The sequence below is a fragment of the Tursiops truncatus genome, chromosome 10 (assembly GCF_011762595.2).
Source record: "Tursiops truncatus isolate mTurTru1 chromosome 10, mTurTru1.mat.Y, whole genome shotgun sequence".
In the NCBI taxonomy this organism is placed as follows: domain Eukaryota; kingdom Metazoa; phylum Chordata; class Mammalia; order Artiodactyla; family Delphinidae; genus Tursiops; species Tursiops truncatus.
Window position 1 is genome coordinate 87,532,088 of NC_047043.1, and position 18,249 is coordinate 87,550,336.

An 18,249-nucleotide genomic window follows, 5' to 3' on the forward strand; every position below is an offset into this window, starting at 1 on the left:
GTATGCTTGAGGCTGTCTGTTGAATGAAAAAAATCTAATGTCCAATAATAAAATTATTAAATAAATTATCAAATACCAATGGAAGAAACCATACAGAAGTAGTAAATTAACTATAATGTCTTACAAAACTATAAATAAAAAACAGAATTGTCAATGACCGAACCAAGTAAAACTGTATAAACACATCAACATAGATGAAATGCCAATAATTTAAACATAGATGTTTTAAAGTTGTTACACTGTTACGTTATTCTGGCATTAAATAAGTTATATGGCAACATGAATTGATGGCAGTGAAGTATATTCCCTACAACTAAATACATTTTGCGAAGAGGAAGTGAGGTTTGTTCGATAATTTTCATTCTTTTATAATCCTTGTACTTACCAATATAGAAAGTGTGTTTATTTCAAAGTATTTCTGTTGTAGCTAAACTAACTTCACCCAATTATTGGAGAGCATGTTATTTAAATACATATTTTAATATTTAGTTCAACAGGTTCCAACAATCATAAAACAGTCAAAAGTACAAGTTGCCTTTCCTTTTGATGAGTATTTTCAAATTGAATGTGAAGCTAAGGGAAATCCAGAACCAACGTGAGTATTTCCTTCAAACTAAATAATTGTTTAAATGTATACAATCCTTTATATTAATTTTTACTCTAATCAGTATAAGCTTATTGGACTATAAGTCTACATATGATTGAAAGTAAAGATTTCCAAATGAATGATAGCCATGTCTATAAAAATAAAGTTTGGTTATTTTACATATGTTCTTTTGCCAGTTAAAATTACTTTTATCATAAAATGTCTTACGTTAAATACTTAGCATAGACTTTGGCATTGTGGAAATATTAAACAATTCTTTACCTTATGAGTGAACAAGATAGCTAGAAAACAGAAGATACTTTATTCTGATGAGTGAAAGGTAGCATTTATTAAGCCAAAGTTAATATATTTATAAGTGATATTCTATACATAGTTATTATTGCATGTCTTTTAATGTAACCATATTGTATTCAGTGAATAGGTTGTTACTTGATATATTTTAAGTTGTCATAGAAATGTCGACTCATCCTAGATGGCAGCATACAAATGACATGGGATATTACTATCTAGTATTTTATTATTAGTGAAACAATTATTACTGTAGGTAATTGTAATCACTGATGAAGTTTTTTCTAAGTATCTCCCAGTTTGGAGAGAAAGAAATGTGCGTGTATTGAGATTAAGGAGGGAAACGATGTGGGGAGAATTCAAGATTTTAAAGTTCTACGAACGTATGGATACCAAGGGGGGAAGGGGGGGGGAGGTGGGATGAATTGGGAGATTGGGATTGACATATATCCACTATTGATACTATGTATAAAATAGATAACTTATGAGAACCTACTGTGTAGCACAGGGAACTCTACTCAGTGCTCTATGGTGACCTAAATGAGAAGGAAATCCAAAAAAGAGGGGATATATGTATACGTATAGCTGATTCACTTAGCTGTACAGTAGAAACTAATACAACATTGTAAAGCAACTATACTCCAATAAAAGTTAAAAAAAAAAAAAGATTTTAAAGTTCTAAATGATTCTGGGAAGCAAACCTACATACCTTTATTGATTTACCTGATCAGGATTATTTAAAATTGTAATGTGAATAACATTTTTATTGCCTGATAATTGGATATTTTAAAAATTATTAGTGAATCATTAACATGTTAAATTGTCATTATTCACTGGCAAAAACCAAGATTTTACAAATACGAATTAAGCAGTCAATCATTATTCTTTTTTCAAGGTGTCATTAAATGCCTATACAAAACAGAAAATATTAGAAAACAAGAAAGAAATATCCCATCACAATAGTAAAAGGAGCAAATCCAGTAATTTCAATAGTAACAGCAATATCAACAAAACGTAATATGAACTGTTTAGCATGTACATTGCAGAGTAGGGTAAAAGAAAACTTGAATGAATGGAAAGATATAACATGTCACCAATTGGAAATGCTTAATTTTGAATATGTGGAGTTATCCTAGTCAATGTATTGGAATTTTAAAGAACAGATTCTATGTGTTCTTTTGTAAGTTAAAGCAGTAAAAACATGGAGAGAGAAAAGAAGTAAAAGTTGTTGTCAGGAGAGAGGCATGCTCCGAAGAAAAACATGTGTCTCGTGAAATTTTGTTATTCTTTTTGAAAGAATGTTAGATTATGTAAGACTGTGTTGTCCTGAAGCAAACCTAAATTTGCATGGGTAATTCATATATAAAATACTAAATAAAATCTAATTGGGAAGTCATTATATATCTGTTGGATTGATAAAGATTTAATAAAAGGCTTTTTACAGCCTTGTCCATAGAAGTGACTCTGTTACATATGGGGGTAGGAATTTGTGTATGTTTTTTCTGGAATACAATTCTGCAATGTTTATCAAAAGTGATAAAATATTTCTTATGTTATTGGTTTATCAGTTTCATTTTTAAGGAATTAACCTAATGAAATATTTGGATAAGTACCCCCAAAAATAAATATGTAGGGTTTTTTGTAACAAAATTGTTCATAAAAGGGAAAAATGGAAATAGTTAAGTAAGTTAAATAGTAACTGTAAGACAGGAGATAATGTAATAAAATCTGTCTTTAGTAACATTGTAATAATTGGAAAAACTCACATGGAAAAATTACACATCCATTGTGGTCTCAAATATGTTACAGCTATGTCCAAAAATATTGATCATATATGACCAAATTTAATAGCACTTGCTTGTGTGTTTTTGAATTTTGAGTGAGCTCTTCACACGCGTGCGCGCACACACACACACACAGTGACATATTGTATATTTATATTTTTTAGTCTCCAAATATTGCAGTCTCTAAAATACTAGTAAAGATCCTGCATTATCTTTCTAATTGGAAAAGTTTTAAAATATAACTTTAAAAAGAACAGAACAAAACCTATTTTCACCTTTTTTTCCTGTCAGTTATCACAGCTTTTTCATGGCTTGTTTCTTAGTCAATTCTGGCTGCTGTAATAAAAATATCACAGATTGAGTGCCTTAAACAATAAACATATTTCTTACAGGTCTGGAGGTGAGAATACCAAGATCAAGTCACTGGCAGATATAGTGTGTGGTGATGACCTGCTTCCTAGTCACAGACAGCGGTCTTTCCCCTGTAACCTCACATGATGGAAGGGAGCAAGAAAGCTCTCTGGGGTCTCTCTTATAAGGACACCAGTCCCATTTGTGAGGATTCCACCCTCATGACCTAATCACCTCTCCAAGGCCCTGCCTTCAAATACTATTACAATGGGAATTAGGCTTCAACATACGAATTTTAGGGGGACATAAACCTTCAGTCTGTAGGAGTTTGTAAGATTTCTCAGATTCTTCAGAGACCCTTTTTTGTATTATATTCAATTAAATATGTAAATATATACTTTTTTTTTTACTATAAAAGATCTGTTTCCTCATTTCTGTACATTTGTTTATAAGTAAGAAATACGATTTTTCAGGATTACTAGTTTTAGTTTTATCTTACAGATTTTCGTGGAGTAAGGATGACAAGCCTTTTGATCTCTCTGACCCTCGGATAATTGTATCTAACAACTCGGGAACATTCAGGATCCCGAATGAGGGGCACATATCTCACTTCCAAGGGAAATACCGCTGCTTTGCTTCTAATAAACTGGGAATTGCTATGTCAGAAGAAATGGAATTTATAGTTCCAAGTAAGTATTACAGTGGCGATTTCATTTAATGTTTTAATGAAGTTTAGCAGGCGTTATACTGGGCTGCAGTGAAATAACAGATTATTCCTTTAATCAGCTTATATAGGCCTTATATTTTATTTATAAGGGAAATTGTCTTCCAGATCTTGATACATCCACTAGAAGTGGATGACCTTGAAAACAACATAATTTTGCTGTGTTTCAGTAATAATATATGTAACATGGGAAAACAATAGTATTTGTTTTGCCTCATAGGATAAAGTTAAATATATTAGTTAGATTTGGCTAAATTATACTGCAGTCACAAGTAATCCCCAAGCCCTCGTGTTAACCCAAGGTTATTCCTTGATGATGCAGTTTGCTGTGGGTCAGGCAGCTCTTCAGGGCAGCTGTTCTCCTTGCAGCCACTGGGCGATCCAAGCTAATGGAGGTACCCATCATCCTGTGTCAGCACCATGTGAAACTTGTGCCATCTAGGTCAAAGAGTGGAGGACAGAGAACGTTGCTTCCAACAACAAGTTACACAGGCAGCTGCTACTCACAGTTTGTTAGGTGGGGGCAGAGCAAATGGCATGGGCCCACTTAAGTTCAATATTGTGGGTGCCCCCTAGGAGAGGAGAACCAGTGATTAGTATATTGTAGTAATATTTTCCATAAATCATGATCATGGAAAACTGCAAGCTCCTTTACTCTTAAGAGTGTTATTTATCAATAACTATTCCAAAGAGTAAGCAACTTCTTCATTATCAGATCTGGCCTCTCCAGCATGGGATCTCTGATGACTGACTTCCAAGTTTGGTCATTTATTTTCCCAGATTTTAAGGTATCCAACACTACTTGATTCTAACCAAAGCGTTTACAGAAAAAAATCTTAGGTATAAAACTGTCAAGAGTTGCTATTTAGAAATTTCTTCTTGCAGAGTTCTAGACACTGAAGAGACTCAAAGTCGTAGACCTTCCAGGATATGGACAGTTTATGCTGGAGGAGCAGAATGTACACAAGCCTTGGAAAAACAAATAATGAAAAACGTCTGTGCGTTATCCTCAAAGTTGGGACAGGGAACTGGGTTTAAATTTCTTTAAGTTTTCTATATTTTTCTAGAGGAGAGAATATAGCTCAAATTTAGACTCTGACAGGTAAAATATGCATCTTAAAATTTACAGAATAATTACATTAAATGTACAGAGCAAATGTGAATGATTATCAAACTATGTGGTGTGAGGAAGAACAAGGCAAGAAAGGAGAGAAAAAGAAAGAAAAAACTATAGAAATAAATCTCAATATATCACTCATTAAAGGTGAAAGTAGATAGACTAAATGCTCCAAAATGTTTGAAAAGCTATAAGCTATTTACCATATAACACATCTAAATCACAAGAAAATAGAATTGTTGAAACTGAAAGGACGGAAAACATGTCCCATCTTTTGAAAACATAAATAGATATCTTGAATAAATATCTTGACTAGGTAAATACTATTCAAAAGAAAAGTAGGTATGGCTATATTAATATCAGTCAAAATAGACTTTATTTTATAAAGGCTTCCTGGAGATTAATGTACTAGGCATATATAATATGAAAATGTTTGAAGCAGGAAAAGGAACTACAAGGGGAAAGAGAAATATCTACCATAGTAATGAGAGATGCTAACATATCTGTTCCATTATTTGGTAGCTCAAGCAGAGGAAACATTAGAAAACCCAGAGAAGATTTAAAGAACCCATTTACGAGCTCTAGCTAATGAACATGTATCGAACATTATACCTAAAGCTGCAGAATGTTTTTCAATATTTGATGGTATATTAGCTAGGAAGTAAATATGACCAAAATACAATGGAGAAATCAGTATTAAAAAGAAAATTAGAAAAAGTCTTATATCTTTCAGAATTAAAACATGTCTAACTCAAAGGCCAAATAAGAAATGGCAAAGGAAAATAGAATGTATTTTGAAGTGATGATAGTAGAAATTATGCTTAACAAAACAGACTTGAGGCAGCTAAAGTATTATGAGGAGAGAGATTTTTTTCATCTTCAAAATACTTTAGAAAAGAAGAAGGGATGGAAATTAATAATCTTATCTCCTTCATTTTCATCTTAAAATTGTTACCTAATAAGTTATCTTTAGATAACAGGTTAAACTTCAAAAGAGAGCGAAGGGGAACAATAGTATAGAAGCAGAAAATAAATCCAAGAAGGAGGTATTAAAAGTACACATATTTATTGGAAAACATTTTTAAAAGATATAGATGTGGAAAAAAATACCATCTTCACTGATCTGAAGACTCAGTAAAGCTAAAAGTTTAATTCTTCATGACTTGATGTATAGAATAATCAAAGTCAAAACTCTCTAGTTTGGTTTTTGTCTGTTTGTGAAACGTGACCAGTTTGATTTCCAAATGTATTTGAGGAACACAGTGCAAGGTTTGGTAGAAACTTGGAGAATGTTAGGAGGTGTTGGTCTTATCAGATAACAAGACTCAATGTAAAACTCAATGTAAAATGTACTGAAGCCTATGGTTTTGCACAGCGTTAGACAAATGGGCCAGTGGAACAGCATGGAGGACCCATAAACCAGCCCTCATATATGTGAAAGTAGTGTGAAAGAGCTGGCATGGGCTTTCTTTCTTCCTTTCTTTCCTCCCTTCCCTTCCCTTCCCTCCCCTTCCCTTTCTTTCTTTCTTTTCTTTTTCTTTTCTTTCTTTCCTTCCTTCCTTCCTTCCCTCCCTCCCTCCCTCCTTCCTCCCTCCCCCCCCCCAAATGGTATGGAACAACTGATTATCCACATAGAGACACACTTATTTCAAGTCCTAGGTCACATCGTATAAAAAATACATCCCAAGTGGATTAAAGGCTTAACTTTGCAAGGAAAAAAAATTTTTTAACTTAGAAAGTGATTCGGACAAAGTATTTATGACATCAGGGTAGAGAAAGATTACTTAAGACAAATTAAATCTCCATTAAGGATAATTTGACTACATTTGATTTTTAGATTCCCTTTTCATCAAAAGACCCTAGGACAAAAGGGAAAAGGTAAGCCACAACCCAGAAAAAAAAAATCATGGCCAATGAATATAACTAAAGATAATACTAATGTATTTATAAATAATTTTACCATCCTCTAAGGAAAAAACAAAAAATGAAGTGGTAAAAGACATGAACTTGCACCTCAGACTGGTATGACCAATAAAAATATGAAAATGCTTTTAATATCATTAGTAATCAGAAATAGATTTACTGTAACTCAAATAATAAAAGCATTTGATCCCACAAAATTGGGAAATATAACAAAGTCTGAGAGTAACAATTTTAGGTGGGAATGTGCAGCTACCAAAACACGTATCCACCACTGATGAGAATAGTTTACTGCTTGGACTGTGGAGAATATTTGTCACTGCCTCCTTAATTAAAGAAGTTCTCACCTATGACCCAGAAATTCCATTTCTTTGTTCACGTGCACATGTCCCTTACCCACGTGCACCAGCAATAGTTGTGGTAGCATTGTTTGTATTTTTTAAATATACTGGAAAAAACTGAAGTTCTTTCGTGATAGAATGAAATAATTGTGGTATATTCATACAAGAATTACTACTCAGCAGTGAAAATTGATGAACCTTAAGAATATGTTGAACAATAAAAGTAAATCTTAGAAAAAAAGGGTGATTTTATTTATTTAAGGTCGGTCAGTATATGTAAAAATTAATAGCATATTGTTCAGGAGTGTCATTTCATGTGGTAAAATTATAATGCAAAGCAAGAAAATGATGAAAACAAAATTTAGGACGGTAGTTACCTCTGATGGAATGGGGAAGGGGTAGGATCTGCACCAAACAGAAAGATAATGGTGATTTTATGTTTTTCTTATGATGGGTGGTAGGTAGAGTGTTGTATTTTTTTGTTCTTTACATTTATTTTATAAATGACCTTTTAATATATATAAAATTAATAAGTATGTAGCATACTGATTTGTCTTAATTAGATATTCTCGGTTATTAAGTGTGATATTATAGAATAATAATGGACAGAGCAGTGGCATACAGTGTTGAAAATTGGCCTCTGGAGTTTGGGTTTGAAATGATAGTAGGAAATGTTCATGAATTCTGGGTCAGAAAACTGGTTGAGAATCATAAAATCATATAACTATACAGCTATACTTACAGTCTATATTATATAACTACACTATAGTCTATAACATAGAACTGTAACTATACAATATATGTCTAATTGACTGAAATAAGATGGGAGAGAGGGAGAGAAAGGGAGATGTTAAAAATCTGTTGTAGAAGACAAGGCATGAGGGTGATCCCTAACCTGAATTCTAGTGGTTGCTATGGAAACACAAAGGAAAAAGGCAGTTGCTAGACCTATTGCAGAGAAGGAAATGGCACACTTTAGTATAAGATTCTACAACGAGGATTTAAAAAAAATGTTTTCTCTCATTATCTAAGCAGACCAAGTGAAAACATGAACAATATAAGGATAATTCTGGCCAGAATCTGCCAGTATTGTAGTTAAGAGATGAAGAGTTGAATCTGAGCTATGTAGTGGGTAATTGCTCCATCTTTTCTGCTGCTATAGAAAAGAGCAAAATAAATTAGGTTTCTTATGCATCATTTCCAGCCCCTCCTGAAATTACTTCATCATCTAACAGCTTTCTGTAATCATTTACATGTTGAATAGGACTGCCACCCCAATTCTTAGGAATTTGTCAGAGACAAATGGTCAGAGACCATTTAAAGCTTCCTACGACCTTTATCAATTGATTCTTCTCTTAAGCTGTAAAGAATTGATTCTTCTTTTATATTAAACTTTGTAATTTGAGTTTTAGAGTTTGTATCTCTCATTTCTTAAACTTTTCTTTAGACCAACCTTAAAGGCTTGATCCACCTAAGTTTGAACACAAGTACAGTAGCTAAAAATCTGGTTATTACTCCCTACAAACAGACCTTTATACACAATGTTTACTTTTCTGCTTTTAACAAAATTGCAGTTGAGTTTGCTGAAAAAAGAAAGAGTAAAAGAAAACCAACCAACCAAACACAACGTGCTGTTTTCAAACATGGGGAAAATCATTTAACTAAATGGATTTTCCAAGATATGGCATGGAGAGTTAGTGAATTATTCAACAGATCTTTATTAAGCTCCCTTCATGTGGCAGACACTCTTCTAGTAATTTGAGATATAGCAGTGAACAAAACAAAGCCTGTACCAAGAAACTTAAATCCTGTGGGTGTGGTGAGTGGGTCTGGGGAGAACATGAGCTGTTTTCTTGCCTTCATTATGACAGACGTCGGTGGAGTTAAAAGGATGCTATAAATAATTGTTTTGGCTGTTCAGTACTATGCATCCTTCAGGGCACAGATCAGCCTTCTCCACTTAGCATTCTCAGTCCGTCTTAGCCTATACTAATTTTCCTTACCTTGTATTCTTCAAATAATTTTTGAAGTATTATTTAACATCATAAATTTTATGTGTTTAGGTACACAATCGGGGATTTTTTTTCATAAAAAAATTCTGGTATAACTATCATTAAAAGCCTGTATTAGAACATTTCCATCATCCCCAAAAGATTCCTTGTGCCCATTTGTAGGTGTTCTCTCTCCCCAGCCCCAGGCAATCACCAGTCTGACTCTTGCCTCTATAAATGTTTTTTCTGAACACGTCTTGTAAATGGAATCATACAATATATGATCTTCTGCATCTAGCTTCTTCCACTTAGCCTGTTCTTTGTGATGTGTTCATGTTGTAGGATAAATCAGTAGTGTGTTCATTTTTATGGCTGAATAATATTCCATGATACAGGTATACCACATTTTGTTTATCCATTCACCAGTTGATAGCCATTTGGATTGTTTCTAACTTTTGACTATTACAAGAAGAAACATTAGCAATAATTAGTAGTGTTACGAATATCCATGTGTAAATTCGATGGAATTTTAAAAGCATTATTTACTGTTTGGGGGAGTGTTTTGAGTGTTACATGATTAATCAGGTTGCTTAGAAGTGAGAAAGATAGCATCCTGTCTTATTCTTCCTCCTCTACATTGTCTTGATGCTGCATGAATGCATATTATCGGTGATTGACTTATTAGTTCATAGACTAAAGAATAAGAGAATGAATAAAAGTAATAATGCAATATCTACACACTATTAAAGTAATGTAAGAAATGGCAGGCTTAGGGATGAAATCATCTGTATACTGTTTTAATGGAAACCGACTTGAATTTTTAATGTGCCGGGTTTCTACATTTGTACAGCTTCCTCAGATTCCTCAGGTCAATTTCCTTAAGACATACCTTGGCTATTTACTGCTCTGATTTGGGAGGGCTAGCAAAAGCAGGGGTCCAGTAGCATATGTTAACTTCTTCTACTAATATATGCAAACCAACCAAAGAAGATCAATTTGTTCAGTTGAGAGTGCAACTTAGAGTTTTAAAGGTTTAATTAAGGCCCAGGATTTTGCTCTCATCCGTCAGAGTATGTGAATGACTAGAATGAAATGGGCTGAATTGGTTGTCCTTCCTTACTGTGAATTCATAGACTGAAAGGCAATGTTATTTCTCTGTACTTCTAAGTGGGTTAATGGGGTACACCATAGGAAATGGGAATCAATTAAATCTCTTTGCAGACAGAAACTGGAGTTAAGGGTGATACAGCATGTGAGCTCAGTAGCATGCATTCATGATAACGGTGCCAGCCTGTAAGCAATTTGCCGAGCACATTCAAGGGAAATGAAACACACTCAAAAACTCTCCAGGCCAGTCCTGTAAACAGTGAGAAGTCAAAATAGATAAAGTTCTTCGGCATAGGAAGGGCAGTACAGAATAATTCATTAAACAAGTCATAGGTTCTCCATGAAATATATAGTGTTTCTTCCCTCTGGCCCCCTCCCTAGTTTCTTTAATAAAGTTAATTCCAAATAGTTGCATAAAATTGCAGAAGTTGTTATGATACAGGCTACACGAAAAACCAGAAACAGCAGCAAAGGAAAGCTCTTTGTCTCTTTGCCCAACTCATCTCTGTACAATGTGGCTGGGTGTACCATGCAAAGTGAAAACATTTGAATAAGAGCCAACATATACTGAGTGATTTTTAAGTGCCTGGCACTATGTTAATTGATTTATATGAAATTGTTTATTTAAACTTTGATGCAAATCAATGTATTAGATGTCATGACAGTTTCCATTTTATGAGTGAGGAAACTGAAGCACATTAAGTAACAGGTTCAGGTCACATAGTAAGTGATGAAGCCAGGATTCAGCCCTAGGCAGCTGGCTCCAGAGCAGTGTATAACGCGATGCTACACAGTGTTGCCTATGCTTTGATCATTCTGTTGACACATCTTCTAGATGAGTTAGAAAGCGTTATACTTCTTTGTTGAACATACCTTGGCAGTGATTATCAGACTCCCAGAGAGGTAGAGAATATAGGGAGATTTGATTTTATTCTTTGGGTGCCAGAGAAAGATAATCTGTAGTTTACATAACTTGATGGTGGTTCAGTCACCAGTATCTTTTCATTGAAGTGATTAGTTAGAAAGATTTGTATTTAATTAAATTACTCTGATGCCATTTCATTACAGTTCTTTACCGTTAAGTGTGTTGGAATGGTGGGACTCTACAGATTGCTCTTAAGAAATTTCTAACCTAGTGAGACTTTTGAGGACTCCAGAGAGATGAGTTGAAAGGATTCTAGGATGCCAGAGAAAAGTAAAAGGGGGCACAGAAGGGTAAAGATATTGGTCTGAAGCTACATAGCCATTAGTTTTAGTGTCTGGGCTAGAGCCTAGTTTATCCTGTAGGCTATCCTATAGATAAAAAATACTTTTTTCAGAAGTCTTCTGTATTTCAAGTACAGAGATGTTATTTTTTTCAGTATATTAAGTTGAAAGAATTAAGATGATGAGTTTCAAAACCAATTGTCAGCACCTCAAGTTGTAGAGCCGCTAGAGAGTTTGTATTTGCAGGTTTGCCATGCGTTGATAGCTCCAATAAGAAGACTAGCATGCAGCTACTTTGTCTCTAGGAAAGGTTTTTCATGCTAGATGGGTTTTCAGGAAATTGTACCCTTGGAGTTGTTACTAGAAATCTGTCTGCTACATTGAATAATAAATGTGGAAAGTTACTGGAGAACAGTAAAGAGATGAGTGCTATGATTTGCTTGATTTTCTGATGCAGGTAGACTGATAGGGACAAAATGTTTATAGCTTCATCTAGACTTGATTATTATGGGATTTCCAAACATTTTTAAAGCCCTACTTAGGTAGATGCTGATGTCGAAGTTGGTTCTGATCCCTTTGCAAAGAGACCATTCCATGATAAAGTCCAGTCTTACTGAAACACAAATTATTTTGTTTTTGGTGATGATGGAGCACTTATTTGAAATGTTTTGGTAAGCTAAAGCAGGGTAGTTGGCTCACGCAAAAGAAAAACAATTGTTTACAATTCATTTTTTAAAGTATTGCATCTGTCCAGACTCAACAATGCTAATGTTTATACCAGAGAAACACAATTAGCAAAAGTCATTGGTTGGAGTTATTTTTAAATAGACTCATTTCTTTATTTGAATTAACTTCATGCCTGCTGTTAAGTTGGAGTAATTAAATTTCACATTTATCTGTGGATGTTAACATGTTCACTTTTTAGCTTTGCATCAGGCTCGCTAAATAGTTTCAGAGTCAAAGAGTAAGACTTAAGAAAACCTGACAAATTTATGTCCTTTACAGTGTTTATTCTTAGACCTTAAATTATTAAATATATAAATATTCTTCCTTGTTTCCAGGTATTAATTTCATCTTTGGTTAAAGCTGTTCCAAAGATTTATGGTGTGTGTGTGATAAAGGTTTTGTAGACTTCTAAATTTTATTTTATTTTATTTTTTATTATTGATGCCTTGGAAGCCAGTTGAATGACGTAGTTACATTTTTGTAATTAGAATTCTATAATGTAGATTTAATTAAGGCAAGGATGATAGTGCTTCACTGGCGATACTCTCTGTTTGAATTATTAAATTTTTACTGAAGAGGAGGCTTTCCAATTAGGGCTTTGTGCAACTTCATTAGCTACTTCACAATAGATACCACCCAGAAAACTGTATATTCATATTTGGCACTGTAAAGTTTGCTGGTTATAGAACAGGATTACATGCTCCTTCCAGTTCCTAATCTATGTTTCCCTTCCTCTTTTGCTGCTCGTATCTGTATATAAACAGATTCAGTAACTGCCATGCAACACAGCTAACTTCAATACCAGCAAACACCGGGTTTCAGTTATAGCAAGTTTCAGTAAAAGTTGATTTGAATTTGGAGCTTAGGGTACATACTAGTTTTGTAAGTTACTCTACTTAACTTGCATAAGGTATACTTTCTGCAAAATGACTTGCATAACATTTGTCCGTCAAAGCTAAGTCTTTACCAAATAGGTGGTATTGATACTTTATCTACAAGGTAAAGGTAGGGAACGTACTCAGCATTCTTTCCCATTTTTTGATGGAAATTTCATGCTACCTAGAGCAAAAGGATGATTCCAATATAGTTACCATCTCAAATGTATTTCCAGACTCACCAGGAGAAATCTGTTACAATGAGTTGACCATGAGGGAATCCACTGAGGACTGTCACATGACTGAAGCCTGCCTTTTGAACTGGCAAAGGCAGTGTAATAACCACACTGCCGCCTGCAGTGTTAAGCCTTGAAAGGTCCTTGAATTTAGACAAAAAGCAATTCACTGTAACCAGCTAGTGCATCGATAAGAAATGTCAGCAAATTCCCTCAATCACTAAAGAGTTAGGTTAGGGGGTGAGGCTCAAGGGAACAAATATACAGACACTGCACAAAGCTTCTCAAGAAGAAATTTTACAATGAATGAGTATATCTTTAGACTCCCAAGAATAATGATAATCTTTTGTGAACCATAATTTAAGAATGAAATACAGAGACGGAAAACCTGCTAATAAATTCCATCAGGTCAGGAAGGTTATAAGTACCTTCTTAAGGTCCTTTTCATCCATCAGAGTCTGAGTAATTCTATAACGCAAATTCCCATAACGAAGTGGAAAGGTACAAATAATGTTGAGGAAGAATATATCTTGAATATTCCTAAAACTATTTTATAAATCACTTCATAAGAACATCAAGCATTGGTGTCAGATTTCAACTTCTACCCAGTTGTGACTTATAGTCCCAATGCATTGATTTTTAGGAAATTGATTCCAGCATGGGAAAGAAACAATATGCTGAAATACTGCAAACTCTCCTTTCCTACATCAATTCCATTTCACTTAATATTTCATTTACTGGGAGTGATTTCAATGTGAATGACTCTCTCTGCAACATATAGTGATCATGTTTGGCTTTTCATTGCATTCGTACCGTTTTCCCCACGTGGGCTTTGAATTGTTTATTTAGTTCGATTATGCTCTGAATGGAATATTTGCCAATCACATTCAAGGGCTTTACAATAAAGCAAAAGACAGAAAATAAGTATCTCCCTAAAAATAAATCACAGGGTTTGGAGAAAAAAGATTCCTTATCTATCAAAACTTAAAACGAGCGACTCCTGTGACTCACAGCTTACATCTCTGCACAGAGAAATAGGCACAAGCGTACTGTTGCCTTATTGGTCAGAGCAAAAACGTTTGTTGTCTACAGTTACAGATGCAGAAATATTTTTAAGGTTGTATAAGGATGCACCACATATTTTTAACAGTATTTTCCTCTGCAGGAGAGATACGAGAACCAAGATTTGGGGTGTTGAATTTTATTAAAAATGCTCTAATTTTTAAAAAGAATGCTTTAAGATATTACTTGTAACGTTAAAACATTACTTGTAACATAAATTTTAAATAATGTCTTTAAATGATTTTTTATACCAGATGTTCCAAAATTCCCAAAAGAAAAAATTGACCCTCTTGAAGTGGAGGAGGGTGATCCAATTGTCCTCCCGTGCAACCCTCCCAAAGGCCTCCCACCTTTACACATTTATTGGATGAATATTGGTAAGTAATGTTCTGTTGTATCCATAAGGGGACATTTTAATTTCATGCATCATGTAAACTAACATACTGCAATTAAAGATAAAAAATTAATATATGGTTGTCAATGTGAAATCAAGTAGATTTTAAAAACTATTTCTATCTGTTGTCTTCTCTAAGTCCTAAATACACATGAAAGCACTAGAAAACCACTAAATATGTTTCTTGATTTTGTCATATCTGGAAAGAGTAGAGGATTTATTTTATTGATGTGATAAAGTATGTCTATGAAGGAAATACTTTTGGTATTCCAAACAATTTACTTACCTTTGGGATATTATCCATGTCAAAACTGAGGATGGCTTGTATCTGTGTTGCTAGCTTTAAATTTCTCTTTTAATAATGTTGTACCCACTTCGTACAGTGACACACATAGAAATTAGTATTAACTTTTGTGTTTAATTTGTCAAAAACGTTTACCAATTCTTGAGTTGGAATTCCAGTTTCTTGTAAAGCCTACTTCTGGCATGTGCCTTAGCAGCGCTCTGTAAATGTTTTCCCATTGTGTCCCACAGAGAAAAATAATAATCGTACAGCATTTGAAAGAAAGCAAAAGAAGCTACTCTTGGCTGCAGCCCAAGTTGCAGATTCCGTTCATCTTAGAACTTTCCAGGCTGCATCCATGGAAGAGAGATTAATATCTCAGACACACTTTTGTGGAAATTTGTTTTAAAGATATATGATCCTAATAAAATAAGAGTGATAATTAGGCCATTATCTGAATTGGACCGGTTTTCAGATAAGCCAGTGCAGACCCATAAAGCACAGGTAGAGTCCTGGATGGTCAGGGGAGGTAGAATGCCCAGACTGATAAGTGCACTCCCAAGGGTTTTGTTATTGTTTGTATTTTACTTCTTATTCACTAACTGCTCTTATAGTAAGACCGGACTTGAGAGGAATAGGAAGAGCCGACATGAAAAATAAAATAAAATTAATATAAAGGAAAGGATAATGAAAAAAGGAGATGAGACATGATAAAGGACAGTTGCCCCTTTTAATGACAAGATATTTCTTTTCCAGAATTAGAACACATCGAACAAGATGAAAGAGTATACATGAGCCAAAAGGGAGATCTGTACTTCGCAAATGTGGAAGAAAAAGACAGTCGGAATGATTACTGTTGCTTCGCTGCATTCCCAAGATTAAGGACTATTGTGCAGAAAATGCCTATGAAACTAACAGTTAACAGTTGTAAGTCCAAATAATTTCTCGTGCCAGCATGAATGGGGGATACAAATGTGTCTATAATTTTATTCTGGTTGAAGCCAGTTAGAGCTGGGTTGATATTTTCCACCAGTGTTTAGTTCAACTCTAGAGACGTCATCCCAATGAAAGAGACATCTGCAGCTGTACATCGACGGTAGCTCTGTCTCCTGCATCCAGAAAATCAAATCTCAATTCACAGTACAAATGTATTTCACTTGATGTCTGGAAGGTCTAGTCATTTCCCCTGGGCGAAATACACGAGGAAATTCCAGGGACTTTCTAAGCAAGTCTCAGGCTCTGGATCTCTGTGATTTTGGATAAACCGGCAGGCTGACAACGTGGAAGAAAAGAACAGAGTCAAAAATAAAAAGAAGCAGTATTACGATTTTTATCACATCAAGCTTTTTTGTCCTTCCCAAATTGGCAAACTTATTTGAATTGCTCCTCTTTCCTAGTTAATTCTGCAGATGCCAGTCTGGGTTCCTACATTTGAAAACAGTCCTTATTAGTGGGAGAAAGAACCATAGATTCAAAGGGCGGAGGTAATCTCCAGCAGTTCACTGACTGAGTAATTGGCTCTGGTGGAGTCAAAAGTTGGCATGACCATTCCATTGTCTAATTTGGTTCATAATTTTTTCATCATTGTGTGTAGATTCACTATGCCAGGGCTTCACTATAGCATCCTTTTGGCAACCTCAGTTCTCTTTAATGGAGCTATAATTTGTATCTTTTCCACCTGGATTTCATATGTAGTAGTTCAAGATTAAGCTCGTTATAAATGTTTTTCAACTATATCCCCAAAGGTGCTTTTCTAGTGAAGCATGGTTATATCTCATTTTGTAATTTTTCTAAGAGAAAACTATGGCTTTTCATTCTGTTTTGGTATCTGCATCTACCATTATGTTTGTGAGTTTTTTTCTTCCATTTTTTTATTTCAGTAAAGCATGCTAATGACTCAAGTTCATCCACAGAAATTGGTTCCAAGGGTAAGTTGATGACGTGCAGAATGTTGACATTTATTTTCACCTACGGTAGCTCATTGTCATCTTAGAATTTGAATTTTTCCTTTAATACCGTCGTGAGTTTATTAAAATACTAATATTCTTAGTAAGGAAAACTGCTTAGCGTAGAGGGTTCTATTTCCTCCCATCCCCATTAAATATATGTAAAAAGGAGTGATATTTATAAATGCATAACTATATAAATACACCTATATACTTATAGATGATATAATTAACATAAGTAAATACACATATATAACACATTTTTAATGGAGTAATTATTATAGGTCTCCCAAAATGTCTCTCCTGGTTGATCAGCAGTTTGGTTCAGAGCTGTTACATGAAGAAAAGGAAAAAGGACTGGTCGAGTGTAACAGACATCGGGAAAGCGTTGGGTGTAAGAAAGTTAGATGGTTATTTTCCGTGCAAGACCTCTTGGAGTACTTAATACACAACTGTCCATTGTGACTCACTGAGAAAGAATATAGGTTGCAGCATTTTCCAAACTCATTTGTCTATGATTAGGTTTTTATTTTTTGTGTTTCCCATAGAGCACTTACCACAGTCGTGTTCTATGGAAGATGGCTGAGTAAACCTGAATTATATAGTAGGCTGTTTTTCTGTAAAGAAAAGAATCATTTGTTTGAATGTGACAAATATTCCTTTTAAAATTGGCACCAGCATTGAACCCTCCATGCTTAGATATCTAATATACCGGTAACATCGGCAGGGCTGGATAAGGGCTCCTCTTGGTACACCCTCAGTTTGAAAATGGACTGACTAGGTATATATGGCCAACATCATTTCCTTTGAGGTCAATAACACAAACATATATTGTCATATCTTTCCAGCAGTCAGTAAAAATCGTTGCACATCCTGCATGTGCAAAATTATTTTTCAAGAAATATACACTTGGAAGGAAGCTACAGCAGGGTACACAGAGCTGCCAGTAATTTTCATTCTTCTACTCTGACAACAGCACGTCACCTGTTTACTCTTTGCATATCGCGTCAAATTACATTGATATTGGATGTGAAACATAATTTGTGTGAACACTTGGAAATGAAATCAAAGTTTGCATTGAAAATGGAAGTTTCCTCATTTTCCATTGTATTTGAAAGTATTCTTAGGAAAATAAGAAATGGAACATTTCCTTACCCAGTTACTGAGAATGCTTCTGAGTCTTTCCTACAACAGTGTTTGTCTTTGAGGGCCTGAGACTGCAAGTAGAGTCACCTAAAGAGCTTGATAAATTCATAGATGCCTGGTGTGCACCACAGGCTTCCTGAATCAG

General features: G+C 34.5%; 1 protein-coding gene across 7 annotated transcripts in view; it reads left to right on the plus strand.

The window, feature by feature from the left end:
* The window catches only part of CHL1 (cell adhesion molecule L1 like), a 199,178-nt gene that overhangs the window by 121,291 nt on the left and 59,638 nt on the right, over positions 1-18,249 (plus strand). For all 7 annotated transcript variants that reach the window (XM_019947567.3, XM_019947571.3, XM_019947570.3 and 4 more), the window contains exons 3-7: positions 490-595; positions 3,532-3,719; positions 14,590-14,712; positions 15,769-15,939; positions 16,893-16,940. In XM_019947567.3, coding sequence (XP_019803126.1) covers positions 490-595; positions 3,532-3,719; positions 14,590-14,712; positions 15,769-15,939; positions 16,893-16,940 — 636 coding nt within the window. The remainder of the gene's footprint in view (positions 1-489; positions 596-3,531; positions 3,720-14,589; positions 14,713-15,768; positions 15,940-16,892; positions 16,941-18,249) is intronic.